Source organism: Tachyglossus aculeatus, chromosome X2, assembly GCF_015852505.1.
Source record: "Tachyglossus aculeatus isolate mTacAcu1 chromosome X2, mTacAcu1.pri, whole genome shotgun sequence".
Classification (NCBI taxonomy): Eukaryota; Metazoa; Chordata; class Mammalia; order Monotremata; family Tachyglossidae; genus Tachyglossus; species Tachyglossus aculeatus.
The window spans coordinates 23,298,735-23,316,464 of NC_052100.1; the positions used below are offsets into that span (position 1 = coordinate 23,298,735).

The 17,730-nt window shown below is 47.7% G+C and overlaps 1 protein-coding gene across 1 annotated transcript in view; it reads right to left on the reverse strand.

Annotated features, from left to right (window-relative positions):
- AHRR (aryl-hydrocarbon receptor repressor) overlaps positions 1–17,730 on the reverse strand; it is a 124,388-nt gene that overhangs the window by 10,106 nt on the left and 96,552 nt on the right. The window contains exons 6-8 of the mRNA XM_038770721.1: positions 12,360–12,489; positions 9,360–9,493; positions 907–1,106 (exon numbers count right to left, since the gene is read on the reverse strand). Of these exons, the coding sequence (XP_038626649.1) occupies positions 907–1,106; positions 9,360–9,493; positions 12,360–12,489 (464 nt within the window). The remainder of the gene's footprint in view (positions 1–906; positions 1,107–9,359; positions 9,494–12,359; positions 12,490–17,730) is intronic.

The following is a 17,730-nucleotide window of genomic DNA, read 5'->3' on the forward strand; positions in this document are numbered from 1 at the left end:
AGCTCACTGTAGGCAGAGAAGTCTATTGTAGTATACTCTCCCAAGCACTTAATACAGTACTCTGCACACAGTAAGTGCTAGATGAGTACCACTGACTGATCACTGTTTGGGGCTATATCACTTCACATCTCAGGGTTCAGATTCCTGTTCGGCTCATCGGCTTCTCAGCTTGCTCTGAGGGGACCCGCTGTCAGGAAATGGTGGGTGTCCTAGAGGCGTTGGGATGGGGAGAAGAGCAGAGGCTGAAATGGACACTCCTGAACCAGGGTTCACTCCCTCCTTTATGGGAGGGAAGCAGGTCTGTCCAGCCTGGATCAGACTCCTCTGACCCTCTTGTTTTCCCCTGGATTTGACTCTTCAGCTAAGCTCCTTGTGGGTAGGGAACGTGTCGACCAACTCTGTTGTACTGTACTCTCCCAGGTGCTTAGTACAGTGCTCTGCATACAGTAAGTGATCAATAAATACCAGTGACTGATTGATTCTTCTTTCCCACCTCTGCTTTTCATTTCTCCTTAGTGATGGGTGAAGGAGTCAATTTTAATCCAGCAGTTTCAGAGCAATCCAAGCTCCTTTTCACTTGATTTCTAATGAAAATATCAATCAATCAATCAGTGGTAATTATTGAGCATGTACTATGTGCAGAGCACTGTACTAAGCGCTTGGGAGAGTATAATACAGCAGAATTAGCAGAAACATTCACTGCCCATAACAAGCTTAAAGTCTAGAGGACTATAAGTCCTAAAAATGCCAAGAAAGTGGGCCACCTGGGAACGTTTGGAGACTTGGGATCAAACCAGCTATTTCATTCGCAGTCATCAGAAAAATCATATGCTCATCCACAAATTTACATTCAAATGTCCTCAGTCAATCCCTACTAGGTCCCCAAAAAGGTGAATCTGAATTTACTTGGGGTCTGTCGGGGCTGCCGCATCAGCTCTATGCTTCGCTCTCAGGAGCACACTTTTCATCTTCATCTCCGCCACCGAAGGGAGAAGAATTGGCACCACGATGCAAAACAAGGAGAGCCTTGGGGGTAGCAGTGCTCCAGATGGCGTCTTCTTCTTTTGTCCGAACAGAAACTTGAGTTTACCTTGAAACTGCATCGTCTGTTGTTTAAAATGGGAAAAAAATGAGCTGTGATAGCATGACACACTCAGTCAACCAATAAATCCTATTTATGGAGTGCTTACTGTGTGCAGAACAGTGTACTAAGCGCTTGGGAGAGTACAATATGACGGGGTTGGTAGACCTGTTCTCTGCCCATGACGAACACAAGTTGAACCTCTCTCATCGGAGCATCTAGTCAGCCCTGTCCTAATCCCAATTCAGTCTCTGTCACCATCTTGCCCCTTTCCCAACTCTCACAAGAGGCTGAGGTTGCTATCCAAGTCAGTTGGCCCAGCATTCCAGCCTTCTCCTTCGTGGCAGGGATACTGGGACTGGGTTACTTCCTCAATATCCCTGAGTGCCACCACCATGAATTCAATCTCTTGCCCTCCCCTCCAACTCTACCAGGACCTCAGCCTCCTGAGCTCAGGGAGGTGTTATAGGGCAGAAAGGGGAGGGGAATCATTAAGCTGCTCCACGTGGCAGGGTTGGGAGAGGTGGGCAGAGCAGAATGGCATGAACTCCTTTTCACTGATTCTATCCCTGGAGTTAACTGTCCCTCTCGCATTCATCACTCTTGGCACTGCGATTAAAAAACAAAACCAAAGGAAGGACCACGACGCAGGGCTGGGTTGAGAGGGGCACGCCCCTTGGGATCCCTGGCCATGGGGTCCCTCGATCAGAGGATCCAGCCCAATGGAGGTGAGGAGGTCCTTTGGCTTTTTAAGTGAGTGGGCAGACAGGGCTAGGCCACTCCTGCTCCTGAGAACCACCTGGGCACAGAGAGAGGAGCCAAGCCTACAATTCCATTCAGTTTCCTGATAAGGTAGGGCATTTTGCTACTCTGAGTACCTGAGAAGTCATCATCATCATCAATCGTATTTATTGAGCGCTTACTATGTGCAGAGCACTGTACTAAGCGCTTGGGAAGTACAAATTGGCAACACATAGAGACAGTCCCTACCCAACAGTGGGCTCACAGTCTAAAAGGGGGAGACAGAGAACAAAACCAAACATACCAACAAAATAAAATAAATAGGATAGATATGTACAAGTAAAATAAATAAATAAATAAATAGAGTAATAAATATGTACAACCATATATACATATATACAGGTGCTGTGGGAAAGGGAAGGAGGTAGGATGGGGGGATGGAGAGGGGGAAGAGGGGGAGAGGAAGGAAAGGGCTCAATCTGGGAAGGCCTCCTGGAGGAGGTGAGCTCTCAGCAGGGCCTTGAAGGGAGGAAGAGAGCTAGCTTGGCGGATGGGCAGAGGGAGGGCATTCCAGGCCCGGGGGATGACGTGGGCTGGGGGTCGATGGCGGGACAGGCGAGAACGAGGTACGGTGAGGAGATTAGCGGCGGAGGAGCGGAGGGTGCGGGCTGGGCAGTAGAAGGAGAGAAGGGAGGTGAGGTAGGAGGGGGTGAGGTGATGGACAGCCTTGAAGCCCAGGGTGAGGAGTTTCTGTTTGATGCGCAGATTGATTGGTAGCCATTGGAGGTTTTTGAGGAGGGGAGTAATATGCCCAGAGCGTTTCTGGACAAAGATAATCTGGGCAGCAGCATGAAGTATGGATTGAAGTGGAGAGAGACACGAGGATGGGAGATCAGAGAGAAGGCTGGTGCAGTAGTCCAGACGGGATAGGATGAGAGCTTGAATGAGCAGGGTAGCGGTTGGGATGGAGAGGAAAGGGCGGATCTTGGCAATGTTGCGGAGCTGAGACCGGCAGGTTTTGGTGACGGCTTGGATGTGAGGGGTGAATGAGAGAGCTGAGTCCAGGATGACACCAAGGTTGCGGGCTTGTGAGGCAGGAAGGATGGTAGTGCCGTCAACAGAGATGGGAAAGTCAGGGAGAGGACAAGGTTTGGGAGGGAAGACAAGGAGTTCAGTCTTCGACATGTTGAGCTTTAGGTGGCGGGCAGACATCCAGATGGAGATGTCCTGAAGGCAGGAGGAGATGCGAGCCTGGAGAGAGGGGGAGAGAGCAGGGGCAGAGATGTAGATCTGGGTGTCATCAGCGTAGAGATGATAGTTGAAGCCTTGGGAGCGAATGAGGTCACCAAGGGAATGCGTGTAGATTGAGAACAGAAGGGGACCAAGCACTGAACCTTGGGGAACCCCCACAGTAAGAGGATGGGAGGGGGAGGAGGAGCCTGCAAAAGAGACTGAGAAAGAACGACCGGAGAGATAAGAGGAGAACCAGGAGAGGACGGAGTCTGTGAAGCCAAGGTCAGGTAGCGTGTTGAGGAGAAGGGGGTGGTCCACAGTGTCAAAGGCAGCTGAGAGGTCGAGGAGGATTAGGGCAGTGTATGAGCCGCTGGATTTGGCAAGCAGGAGGTCATTGGTGACCTTTGAGAGGGCAGTTTCCGTGGAGTGAAGGGGACGGAAGCCAGACTGGAGGGGGTCGAGGAGAGAGTTGTTGTTGAGGAATTCTAGGCAGCGCGTGTAGACAACTTGTTCAAGGAGTTTGGAAAGGAATGGTAGGAGGGATATGGGATGATAACTAGAAGGTGAGGTGGGGTCAAGAGAGGGTTTTTTTAGGATGGGAGAGACATGGGCATGTTTGAAGGCAGAAGGGAAGGAACCAGTGGAGAGTGAGTGGTTGAAGATGGAAGTTAAGGAGGGGAGAAGGGATGGAGCGAGAGATTTCATGAGATGAGAGGGGATGGGGTCAGAAGCACAGGTGGCCGGAGTAGCACTTGAGAGGAGGGAGGAGAGCTCCTCTGAGGATACCGCTGGGAAGGATGGGAGAGTAGCAGAGAGTGTTGAGAGCCGGGGGGTTGGAGAAAGGGGGAAAGAGACTTTGGGGAGGTCGGACCTGATGGATTTAATTTTGTTAATGAAGTAGGAGGCCAGATCATTGGGGGTGAGGGAAGGAGGAGGGGGAGGAACAGGGGGCAACCCTACAATCTCCTTCTTACATAGATATGTGAAGCTAGCAGAGCCCCCACTGAGGTACATAAAACCCAGCTCCGCTCCACCTCCTTATCAAGACTGAACCAGGTCCACCATCAGAGGACAACTAGTGGAGGGTTCCTCATCAGCCGGTGGAAATCACCGTGGAAATCAGGTGATTGTCCCTTGGGCCTACCCTTCGGCAAGTTTCCCAGGGCTGATGTGGGAGACTGGACTCAGGAGTCGCTGAGAGGCAGCGGCTCTGTAAAACCCACAAGGCGATCTGCCCAGCACCCGGGCTGCTCCTGAGCTTGCTTCCTCTGCTCCCCCTCTCCAGTTGGCAGTAGCTCAGGAAATTTGGCCCTTGCTGGGCTGAGCCGTGGCTGGGGCTTGGGCAGTAGTGAGGCAGCAGAGGAGGAGTGTTCTCTTTCTTTCCTCTCCCATTTCCCCTCTCCCTCTCGATTCTCCCCTTTATATCTTTGTTCCTCACATTCCTTTCTCCCTCCTCTGTTTCTGTCATCCCTTAGAGCCCCTCCAAAGCCTTAATTCCTTTCTGTTAACCAGCAATCTGACAAAATGTCCTTGGTAGTCAGTCAAATCCAAAGGGATTCGCCTTCCAGAAAGGATAGAAGGAAAAGAGGAAGCAGTTTTCTTTGACCTCAGGGGTTCCCTCTGACTGGTGAACTAGAGCATTCATGCAAGAGGGTAAAGCAGAAGGGTGGACATGACTAGGGTGGGTGTGGGAAGGGACGACAAAGGGAACGTACACATTTAATTTCCAATGAAGTAATTCCAATTAGTCTTAAGTCTCCCCTCTCCCCAGGTTGACTCACCTTGAAGGTATTGGTAGGGAGTTGTGGATCTGGGTGGGTAATTAAGTTTCTACCACTGAGAAGCAGCAAAGCCCAGTGGATTGACCACTTGTCTGCTGTGTGACCTTGGGGAAATCACTTCACTTCTCTGTGCCTCAGTTACCTTATCTGTAAAATTGGGGATTGTGACTGTGAGCCTTGTGTGGGAGAGGGACTGCATTCAACCTGATTTGTTTGTATTCACCCTAGTGCTTAGTACAGTGCCTTGCACATGGTAAGTGCTTAACATATGCCATTATTAGTCTAGAATGGTATTCATTCAATCATATTTATTGAGTGCTTACTGTGTGCAGAGCACTGTATTCATTCATTCATTCAATTGTATTTATTGAGCGCTTACTGTGTGCAGAGCACTGTACTAAGCGCTTGGGAAGTACAAGTTGGCAACATATAGAAACGGTCCCTACCCAACAGCGGGCTCACAGTCTAGAAGGGGGAGATAGACAACAAAACAAAACATATTAACAAATTAAAATAAATAGAATAAATATCATCAATCATATTTATTGAGTGCTTACTATGTGCAGAGCACTGTACTAAGTGCTTAAATAAATATGTACAAATAAAATAAAAAGATAGAGTAATAAATACGTACAAACATATATACATATATACAGGTGCTGTGGGGAGGGGAAGGAGGTAACGCGGCGGGGATGGGGAGGGGGAGGAGGGGGAGAGAAAGGAGGGGGATCCGTCTGGGAAGGCCTCCTGGAGGAGGTGAGCTCTCAGTAGGGCTTTGAAGGGAGGAAGAGAGCTAGCTTGGCAGATGTGCGGAGGGAGGGCATTCCAGGCCAGGGGGATGACGTTGGCCGGGGGTCGATGGCGGGACAGGCGAGAACGAGGCACAGTGAGGAGATTAGCGGCAGAGGAGCGGAGGGTGCGGGCTGGGCTGTAGAAGGAGAGAAGGGAGGTTAGGTAGGAGGAGGCGAGGTGATGGAGATCCTTGAAGCCGAGGGTGAGGAGTTTTTGCCTGATAAGCACTGTACTAAGCACTTATTATTCTACCATTGACTGATACAGAGAAGGCAGGGAATGTGCCTACCAACACTGTTATACTGTTATAATGTACTCTCATTCATTCATTCAATCATATTTACGGAGCACTTACTGTGTGCAGAGCACTTACTAAATGCTTGGGACACAGTAAGCACTCAATAAATATGATTGAATGATGGATAAAATACTTACATGCGTGATGAACGGTCAGCAATTACTCATTTCATCTTTGTAGGGGAGTAAACAGGTAACTGATGTAGTTAGATTTGGTCTCTCCAGTTAGACATCTCCCAGGAAGTCCCAGTTCCACCAAAGTTCTGCCCCACATCAGGAGAAATGCAGATTTGGGAGGGGAGGGACTGTCAGGTCCAATCATTTCTAAGCTCCATCTTGTCTTCCAACAGTGGTCTTGCCCCAAAAGTGTTCTAATGAAGGTCTCTGCTGACCTCCTGGGGGGCCGGGAGGGAGAAGAGGAAGAAAAAGGGGCAGCGGGGAAGGTTCCTAGTCTCATTATGGATTTGTACGTCTCAAATTGGGTTGTGACGGTTCACAAATGTGAGTCAGGCTTGGGAAGCAGACATGTAAGGGTGAGGGATCAATGACTCAATCATTATTGAGCACTTACTATGTGCAGAGCACTGTACTAAGTGCTTAAGAGAGCACAGCACAACAGAATTAGCAGACACTTTCCCTGCCATAATGAGTTTACGTGGACCAGTGTTCACAGTACAGTAGTCACCATGCAGGTCTCTAGCGCCAATCATGAGGATGCATATTCAGTCTAGTCCTCTAGACTGTAAGCTCCTTGTGGGGAAGGAACGTGTCTACCAACTCTGTTATACTGTACTCTCCCTAAGTGCTTAGTACAGTGCTCTGCACACAATAAGCATTCAATAAACACGACTGATTGAGGGATCATCACATGGTTCTTCCAAGAGGCCTAGTACCCCTCCTGGAGAAAATGGATAAACCAGGGAGGATACAATGGAAGCATTTATCTAGACACACTCTGTATCCCAAGACATGAAGTTTGTTTCTACTGAGAGGAGCGAAAATAAGATTCCTTTCACAATATAACTTACTGCTTCAGGCTAGTGGCAGCCTGACTCCCCTGAATAAAGTATTGAGCACACTCAAGCTCTCAGAGCTTGACATTTCTCTCAGAGATCTGGGGATGAAAAGAGACGGATGAGCCCTCCGTGGTGGAGAATGACTAGAGACAGTCCAATCTGATAGGCCAGAAAAGTTTGGCTTTTAAAAATCTTCTGAGAGCTGGCCAACGGAGATAGGACACAGAGCCAGTCTACAGCAGTCAGGCTACAGTAGCCAAACAGAGGCCTGCTGATTATAGCTGGTCAAACAGAGTGTGGTGGCAAAAGAGTATCTGGGTCCAGACCAAACTAAAATCTAAAGGACTGTAGCGTGGCCAACCTTCTCTCCAGTTGGGAAACCCAGACCACACACACACTGGTGCCACAACTGGATCACGGGCCCTACTCAATATCAAATGGCTAGACAAGATCACCAACGATGAAGTTTTGGAATGCAGTCCGTGTCCTAGCTGTGGTCACCTTAACCCAGTTAAGCTGGGTTGGACACCTGTGGAGAATAAATGACAGCAGTATAACCAAATAGCTGCCGTATGAAGAGCTGAAATGGGGAAACTGAAAGTAAGGAGGTCAGAAGAAATGTTTCAGGGACACGATAAAATAAAGTTTCGGACAATGCTGCATCCCAGCAGGAGACTGCAGTAGATAGCCTAGCATGTTGCACAGCCATCGAAGAGGGAGTGGCTTTCTTTGATCGAAAGGCATGTAAGGAATGAGAGATGAGAAAAAAGAGAAAACAATGCCAGGCACTGCAAGTATTAGATATAACACCACAACAAGGAACAGTCTTTTGGTGTATAAAATATGGCTAGAACTGTGGGTCCTCTATTGGCCTTTTCATAAACACACACACACACACGCAAACACGTGAATTTCATAGTCAGCAGTGTCTTCTTCAAATATGGAAAATGACTATCTATCTGATCGACAGCTACTGTCCAGGAATCCCTGGAATCTGGGCCCTGCCATGCTGCCTCTCATGCCTAGAACAAGGATGGAAAAGCCTGCGATCAGTCTCACTGCGTGCAGAAATCTCAGAAAATCCCTTTTCCAAATATGCTAGACCTGGGCACCTTGGCCAGTGCATCACAGGCATAGGTGCCTAAATCTTAGAGGAGATAGGGACCATGGCTCATACAATCTTGCCGTCATTTGGACAACTCAATTAACTTTGCCTCTACAGCTTTTTGGACTACTCTTCCCTACCCAATAGAGCTGGAAAAAAAGTTCAGAATGGGAGTTCCATTCTTCGCCAACTGACACAAAGATGTGGCCCCTGGCCCAGGGACCTGTCGGGGGTGAGCCATCGCCACCGTCTCACCTTCATGTCGGTTGTCAGAAGGAAGCAGTGGCGGCATCACTGAAAGCTGGCCAGCAGAGCCCCACCTGGACAGTACCCCGAGAAGGGGATTTGGCTCCGGCTTGGCCTAGCAGATGAACTAAGTGATGGGGATGGAAGAGGAGGATGATGACGTTCCTGCTTTCCTGGTTCTTGCAAGGGCTGGACATGGCAATTCCTCCAGCTCCTGCACCCGTAACTCACCCCAGTGCCCAGCAGAGACCCAAAAAGATCAATGGAAGAAGAGGTGAACCATCTGGTAGCACCTTTTCTTTCCTAATAATAGCAATAATAATAATATTTGTTAAACTCTTACTATACGGTAAGCACTGCCTTAAGTGCTAGGGTAGATAGAAGATAATCAGATCGGACACAGGTAATCAGGTCCCACATTGGAGGTCCCATACTAAGTAGGAAGGAGAACAGGCAATGAGTCTTCCTTTTACAGATGAGGAAACTTAGGCACAGAGAAGTTAAGTGACTTGCCCAAGGTCACACAGCAGGTAAGTGGTGGAGCCGGGATTAGAACCCAGATCTTCTGACTCCCAGGCCTGTGCTCTCTCTGCTAGGCCATGCTGCTTTCCAGTTTCCTTCTTCTCTCTCTTTCTCTCTGTCTGTCTCTCTTTCCTCACCTCTCTCCCTCCACCCCACCCAAAGCCCTACCCTAATGCTCTACCCCCTTGGAGTTCTACCCCCATAACTCAAAATGAAAAGTGGGCAGCCTCAATTGTAAGCTGCCTGACAAAAATGTAGAGGATTAAGACCCTGTTGGAACTGAGGTAAAGACAGAGGTGGAGGCTGGACTTGTATGTTTAATGGAAAGAAAGTACTTTCAACCTCCTGAAACAAGAGTGGTAACAGTGGGATGATCATTATATTGTCATTATTATTATTATTATTTTTATACTCTCTCAATATGCAGAAAAGGAGATGGACCTTGACCCCACTATGAATAGAATTTCCAGAACCCCCAGAAAAGTCAGTCATTGGAATTGATTGTCCAGTCCCAGCTTTCCCCCCACCAACAAGAGTTTACTTACCAGGAAGCCAGAGGTGCTGTCCAGGAGGCAGCGGACCCGGCAGATGAAACAGCGGGTTAGAAACACCGAGTACTCCGTTGGCGTGCTGTTACACTCCTGGGCCTTGAGCAGCTTACTGAGAATACAGTCTTCTCCTGCCGACAACAAGGTGGAACAATTGGTGTCTGGAGCAGTGGAGAATCGAAACTCCAACTGCGAGAACGGTCACCCAGCTCAAGGCCCAACCAAGAGGCTTTGGAAACGACTCTTGTTTTTCAGCCCTTCAAGGAAGGGGAGGGGGTGCCAGCAGGTCTCTGGTGGCCACTGCTGCCCAGGCCACTGCTCTGGGCCTTTTCTCTGTGGCTTCTGCTGAGGAACCCCCATTGGCCCACACATCACTTAAGTGTCTGGGACTTCCACTCCAGATCCTGCACCCTGAGGTGGCCCTGCCAGCAAGGGAACAGAGGCAGGCAGTGTGTCTGTGGGTGGGTGACCGGAAAGAGAAATTGGCAGGCGGCAAGAGAAATTGCCTAGGACCCAAAGAGGTCATAGAGATTGGAAAGAGGCCAGCTTTCTGTCTGGCAGATTGGCTTGGGATACCACCCTCTAGTTCATAAGCTAGAGGTGGCTGGTTGATGTTGCCACGGCTAAATTTGTCCCTACGGTGAAATTGGTCATGTTTAAGTGACTGTCCCTCCCCACTCAGGGTTCTTTTCTAGGTAGTACATAAAATGTCCCCCCACAGCTCCTGGAAATTAAAGGAGGTGTAAGGACCCTCAATCCCCACTGTATTGAGACCCAGAGAGTCTAAGTGACTCATCAAAGGCCATGCTGTTAGTTCCTGGGAGAGAATGGGATTTCCACCAGAGACACAGGGCAGTTTCCAATAGTCGATGAATACCCAGCTGTGTAATTCCATCACTAGCTGTCTCCAGGAGACAGCTCCAAGATGCTCCAAAAAGAGCTGGGTAGAGAGACATGATGGAGTCCTGGTTGGGAAACAGCATAGGAAACTGGGCAGAGATGAAGACAGAAGAAAGGGACAGCATGAAGGGGTGAGGTGCAGATGAGGGGAAGGGAGAGGGAACGGGATGATGCTTCGGAGATAAGATCACGAACCAGATGAGACAGGAACAGGAGAATCCAGGGCACTATTGGAAGAATGGATCCAGAATTGCCTCTAGAGGCCTGAGCCCTTTTTGGGAGAAATACGCTTTAAAGAACTAAAAAAGGGTACAAAAAGAATAAGAAGTGGAACTCCTCCAGCTAGTCAGGGCTAGAGCTGCAGACGTAACCAACTGCTGCTTCAAATGCAGCCAGGGGCTAGGGCAGATCCACCTACATGCACGACAACTCTTTAGTTCAGCTCTGGGGGAAAGGACAAAAGTGGTTTGTCCCAACTGGAGCTACCAAGGATGCAGGAAAAATGGAAGTGGCATCTCTCTGCTAGCAGTCCACCTAAGACGTGGCCATGTCTTTCTGGTGGCATGGCAATGAACGACTCCCCCAAGATGCCAACGAATGATGTTCCGGAAACCCCAGATCTACAGAGATCCCCATCACAGAGACTCAGGCTCACACAGACAGAAACTCAGAGGCAGGTATGGCTATCCAGAGCCACCCAGCTACACATGGTTTAGCTGGATAGTTGGGGAAGGTTGAGAGGGGCTGGGGGAGATCAGAGATTCTGGGGCTGGGGATCTTGGGAGGCTGAGGGTTGGGGTCCATATCTGTGATATTTTTCCCGGGTTTCAACTGTTCGGTTACTAGCAGGCCAGAGCAGATCTATCCGCAAGGCAACTTGAACAAAAGCCCCATCTTGATCATCCAGCGGAGAGCGTCTGGGGCTTTTGCTCTCAAGAAGGGATTTCACACTGGCTCAGAGAATAATGATTATATTATATGCCAAGAATTCTATTAAGCACTGGGATAGATTCGAGATAATCAAATTGGACATAGTCCCTGTCCCACATGGGGCTCACAGTCTAGGTAGAAAGGAGAACAGGTCAGATAGAAGAGATGCCCCCGCTGAACCCCAAAGGTGTACTCCACTGTCCCACTCGACTCTCCTCCCCACCTCCCACCGGCCTGGCCGGAGATTGCTGCTGGGAGAGGTGCATGGGGGTGGCTATGGTGAGAAGCAGCGTGGCTCAATGGAAAGAGCATGGGCTTTGGAGTCAGAAGTCATGGGTTCAAATCCCAGCTCCGCCAATTGTCAGCTGTGTGACTTTGGGCAAGTCACTTAACTTCTCTGTGCCTCAGTTCCCTCATCTGTAAAATGGGGATGAAGACTGTGATTCCCCCGTGGGACAACCTGATCACCTTGTTACCTCCGCAGTGCTTAGAACAGTGCTTTGCACATAGTAAGCACATAATAAATGCTATTATTATTATTATTATTATCATGGTGCAATTTTCAGCAACATTGGTTGGGGCACCAGCACGTCTGGATTTAGAAGCAGAGAAGGGCTATGACCCGTGGGCTATGTTACGACACAGCCATTTCTGCTCTAACGCGGTGGTTGCATCCTTGAAGAATCTCGTGTTTGGGGGAGATTGTCATCGAATAACCATTGATTCAATAGGAATCAAGGAACTAGAATGTAGGTTTGAACATATGAATAATCATATATAATAATAACATAAGATTTGCATAGCATGGGACAAGTCTTATTTGCTACACAGATTTCTCCCTTTTTTTTGTCCAGCTTAACAATGTTTTACATCTAGTCTTCAGGGTAATTTTACTCTATTAAATCTTGTAAAGCTGCAATAACAAAAAGGACCTCACAGTACAGTAAGAAGTGTCATAGCATCACAACTTCATCAAAACCACGCACATGTACACAACCATTTCTTCCTACACTAAGCCTAACTGTGCCAACCGTAGGGTGTGAGATACCTAGAACAGATTTATGTAGTGAGAAGAGGATTCCTTAATACACCCATTGTGTTATATCGAAAACGTATAATGAAAACCCAGGTTACAGCAGAACAGATCACATCTCTCATCACACTCACCTGTTTCTGTCGGAAGTGGCTGCCCAAATGCCAGCTGTGGGGGATTCATGGCCCAATGAAGCTGTCTGCAGAAATCCTGACGGTCATCCACGTGGATGTAATCATATATGTTCTGGTGCATTACGTCCGTCTGAAATAATTGTCACAAGGAATATTTGATATTGTTGTTCTCGCAATTTAATTTTGGTCATCGAACTGTGACTCACTGAGTGCACTCCCCTGCCCCGATTTGAATTTGCAAACTCCCTGAGAGCCAGGGTGAGCCTCAATTCCTTCATTGTAACTTCCAGGGACCAAAAACAGTGCAGGGTATGTAGTCGTGAGTTGAATAAACAGTTGTGATGATGTGGTAATATTTTAGCTATTCATTAAAGAAAATCCCTTGATTTATCTCATTTGTCACTAGCTATAAAAATCCAAGGATCTAAAACCTTCACAAAAAAAGCCATTAGGTTTGGAGTTTAATGGAGAGATAAAACAAATATCATCCATCTGAAATGGTCAGATTGCTTGGTAATACATCCTGTCCCCTGCCAAACCCTTGGTCTGAGAAGCCAATTTGTCAAAAAGCCCAATCCTGGAAAATCTGAGGCAGGAAGGCAGGCAGGCATTGGCCTGGTTGTGGGGCAGGTGGGTACCTGGCTTGGAGGCTACCCTGGGCTTGGAGAGTTTCCTTGCTCCCTGTTCAGGGGGGGCTGGCACAAAGCCACGTGTTCCTTCCCAGGAAAGCAGTCCTTTCTGTTTGTTAAAGCTGCCATCTGGACCCCGCCTAAACCAGACCCAACAGGGCTTATTGAGTATCCCAGGGGCTGTCGGAAGGGGGATCTGATAATGTCACTGACCTCCTTTCCACTTTTCTTTAAGGCTATTTGTTAAGCATTTAATAGGCACTGTTCTAAACACTGGGGTAGGTACAAGATAATGAGGTTTGACACAGTCCCTATCCCACATGGGGCTCACAACCTTAATCCCTATTTTCCAGATGAGGCAATTGAGGCACAGAGAAGGGAAGTGACTTGCCCAAGGTCACAATATTGTTATTTTTTATGAATAATAACATGGACAAGTCTTACTTTTTCCCAAGCATCTGGGGAAAGCCCAGCCATCTTCATCTTCACTGGATTCTACCCTACTCATCTCTCTTCATAATCTTCCACACCCTATTCTCTCTGAGACACAAACACACTTATGCAAACATAGCCAAAGTGACACACATCCCTCCTCACGCCCGGATGCACATTAACAAATGAAGAGACATACAAAAATAGGTACACATCCATCCAAATACACAAACAGGAGCATACACCCACATGCAAAGGCACATAAAGATACACCCATACATAGGCCCAATCACACACATATTAAGGACCATTTTCATTCAGTCTTATTTATTGAGTGCTTACTGTGTGCAGAACACTGTACTAAGCACTTGGGAGAGTATGATATAACAATAAGCAGACATATTCCCTGTCCACAACGAGCTTACAATCTAGATGGGGAGATAGATATTAATATTAAATGAATAAATTACAGATATGTACAGAAGTGCTGTGGGGCTGGGAAGGGGGATGAATAAAGGAAGCAAGTCAGGGTGATGCAGAAGGGATTGGGAGAAGAGGAAAGGAGGGCTCTTGGAGGAGATGTACCTTCAATAGGTCTTTGAAGGGCCAATACATATGCACCCATACACACCTATACATATGTGTGCACAGTAAGCAATAGTAAGCAAGTTTCAGGCAGACACACACACACACACACACACACTCTCTTTCTCTCTCTTGCAACAGTTGGTGCACCCTTCCCCACTACCCTGCTGCCCAGGGATGATGATAATAATAATAATAATAATAACAACAGCAATAATAATAATGGTATTTGTTAAGCGCTTACTATGCACCAGACACTGTATTAACCTCTGAGGTAGATACAAGCAACTCAGGTTGGACACAGTCCCTGTCCCATGTGGGGCTCACAATCTCAATCCCCATTTTACAGATGAGGTAACGGAGGCACCAAGAAATGAAGTGACTTGCCCAAGGTCACACAGCAGACAAGTGCAGGGCCGGGATTAGAACCCATGACCTTCTGACTCCCAGATCCATACTCTATCCACTATGCAGGGATCTAACCCAATTGGGGAGCAGAACCTGGGAAAGCAGGGTGGGGCGGGATGGGAGTAGTCGGCGAACCAAAACAATTTTAAGAATAGCGGGGGTACACACCAAAACTGGAGCAAAGATTGGGGTGGATATGAGAAAAGGCCCAATTTCCTGTATAGTTACATTTCTATTGTCAGGAAGAACTAAATATTCCAGTAACCACATTCAATATGGGAGCATTTTTGCATTCCAGGAGCTAAATGCATTCTAATGAAATAAACAATTAGTGCCATTTTAGGGTCCTTAGGGTACCATGAGTTCCATTCTAGAGTGCTGATGGATGGATGGTGTGCAGAGGGGACACAGAACGGGTTGATAAGACACTGGTGAAAGACGAGAAGAAAGAAGATAGAGGCGACTTACTACCAGTATTGGAATAATCATCCCTAGGATGACTGAGCACATTCTGTGTGCAGAGCACTGTTCTGAGCACCTACTACTGGAGAGCACTGTATTAGGAGCTTGGGAAATATAAAGAAAAATGTGATGCCTTTCCTGAGGAGTTTTCAATGTAATGGGGGAGGCAGGTTGTTCCTTTAAATACCTTATGCTATGCTAAATAACACTGGACATGGTTAAGTGTGGTGTATGAAGGCACGGATTCCGGCTAGGGTAAGCACGAAATCGTTTATTGGGTTAAGCAGCAAGACTTTTATATCTTTCAGTCACATTCTGTATTTTTCCATGTTCCTGTATTTATAACTAACACAGCAATTCTATAACCTTCAAAACCAGTAACAAATAACACCCGTCTATGCAAGGCCGTAGGGCCGATAACAAGTAACTCTTGCCTGTACAAGGCTGTGATAACAGAGACCAGCCTTTTGGCCACAGCTCTCCTCTCGGTTCCTTGTTTACTTGGCCCTGCTGTTCCCCACAGTTAAGTTAAACAATAATAATAATAATAATAATATTAATAATAACATTTGTTAAGCACTTACTATGTGCTGTTCTAGGTGTTGGGATAGATACAATATGTGCAGATTGGAGACAGTGTGTGTCCTACATGGGACTCACAGTCTAAGTTGGAGGGAGAGTAGGTATTAAATCCTCATTTTACAGATGAAGAAACTGAGGGACAGTGAAGTCAAGTGACTTGGCCAAGGTCATGCCGCAGGCAAATGGGAGGGCTGGGATTATAACCCAGGTCCTCTGACTCCCAGGCTCTTGCTCTTTCCACTAGGTCACACTGCTTCTTTTTTAAAAAAAAAAAAAAATCACTCTCAGGAATTTGGTATCAGGTACCCAACCCATATCCTCAGGCCCTGTGTCACTCTTTAGTCATTTTTAAACTGGTATAGCCCCTGTGTAGTCAGAGGCAGTTCTGCCTGGGGCTCCTCCAGAGAAGCCTACTGCACTGCGCTTGTACTTTCCAAACACTTAGGTACTTCCCAAGCGCTTAGTACGGTGCTCTGCACACAGTAAGCACTCAATAAATACGATTGAATGAATGAATGAATGCAGTCTGGGAGGGAGAATTGCACTTTGGGTGGGAGAATGTCACCAAGCCCTTTCCCATATCTTGCCTTTTGCCTGGAATTCAGTCTTTATTAACTTTTCAGACTTCCTGTTCCTTGCTCAATTCCTCCCTGCCTCTGGTTGTGCTCCAGTTGATGATATCAGATTAAAGATTTCCAATTTATGTAAAATAGCTTTTTCTCCAGGAGGGGTCTCCTGAAGAGCAAGCAGGTTGCCAGGCCTTGAAATTTCTGAAAATATTTACTAGTGTGACTGGCTTAGCCTGGTCTGTCACAGCCTCTCCCTCCTCCTCATCCCTGGCTGGAACGGGCCCTGGGAAGAGAAGGCAGGAAAGCGTGGGGAGTTTGTGTGAAGCGTGGGGAGTTTGTGTGAATAGAGCTCTGGAGCACACACACGTGTGTGGTTTGGAGACAAGGACTTGCTGGAGGTGATGGCATGGTGTGTCTGGGGCATATCCAGCACAGAGAACAGCATGTCTGCATTTTGCTAGGCTCCAATTTGGAGGCTTGATTGTGCTCTGAGCAGGCACTTTGCCTTGTCAGGCAGTCTCTTAGCACCTGGCTGTGACCCCAGACCTGAAGAACTGGTGGCTGAAATAATAATGGCATTTATTAAGCGCTATGTGCAAAGCACTGTTCTAAGTGCTGGTTAAGTTACAAGTGATCAGGTTATTCCATGGGGGGCTCACAGTCTTAATCCCCATTTTACAGATGAGGGAACTGAGGCACAGAGAAGTTAAGTGACTTGCCCAAAGTCACACAGCTGACAAGTGGCGGAGCCGGGATTTGAACCCATGACCTCTGACTCCAAAGCCCATACTCTTTCCACTGAGCCACGCTGCTTCTCTTAGTGGCCAGGGTGGGTGGGGCGAGGCACCTGAGGCCAACCTGGAGCCTGACCAATTTATACATGCTCTCCAGGAAGGAACACACAGGAAGCTGCCAAATTTGTTAAGCATAACTGGAGAGCACTTAACGAATACCATAAGGAAGATTTCCCAGTTTCATTCAAGCAATAGAATTTCTTGAATGCTTCCTTCCTTCATTCATTCAATCCTATTTACTGAGTGCTTGGGAAAGTACAATACAGCAATGAAGAGAAGCAATCCCTGCCCACAACGAGCTCACAGTCTAGGGGCAGGGAGACAGACATCAATTCAAATAAGCAGACATCAATATAAATTACGCAGGCAGAACACTGTACTGAACACTTAGGAGAATAGAGTAAGGAGGCACAATCCCTGCCCTCAGGGAGCTTCCAGTCCAGCCAGGGACCCAGACACTAAAATAAATTACCGATAGGGGAAGGCACTGAGTTTAAAGACATGTTTATCAGAGCTTTGATGGAAGGGGTTGGGACAGAGTGAGTTCCTAAGTGCTTAGAGCAGGGAAGACTCAAGTGCATAAAGGAGCCAGTAGGTGGGGACATGATTTGGGGGAATCCCTGCCTCTTCTCTACTTTGCTTCATTTTCCTGATGCCTCTACCAACTTCTTTCTCTCTCCTTCTCTCTCCCCCTCTTCCTTCTCTCTGTCTTTCCCTCTCTGTCCATCTCTCCTTTCAGTGAGACTAGCTCTCCCTTGGTCCCTGAGCACCCTATCCTGATAGTAAGGGTGCTTTGGGAGGGGCCCACACTCTCTCCAAGTCCTGAGTTGTGTAGAGCAGCACAGCAGCAACTGCCCACCCTGCACCCTACCCAACTCCCTGGGATTGGCCATACCCGTCTGTCCCATCC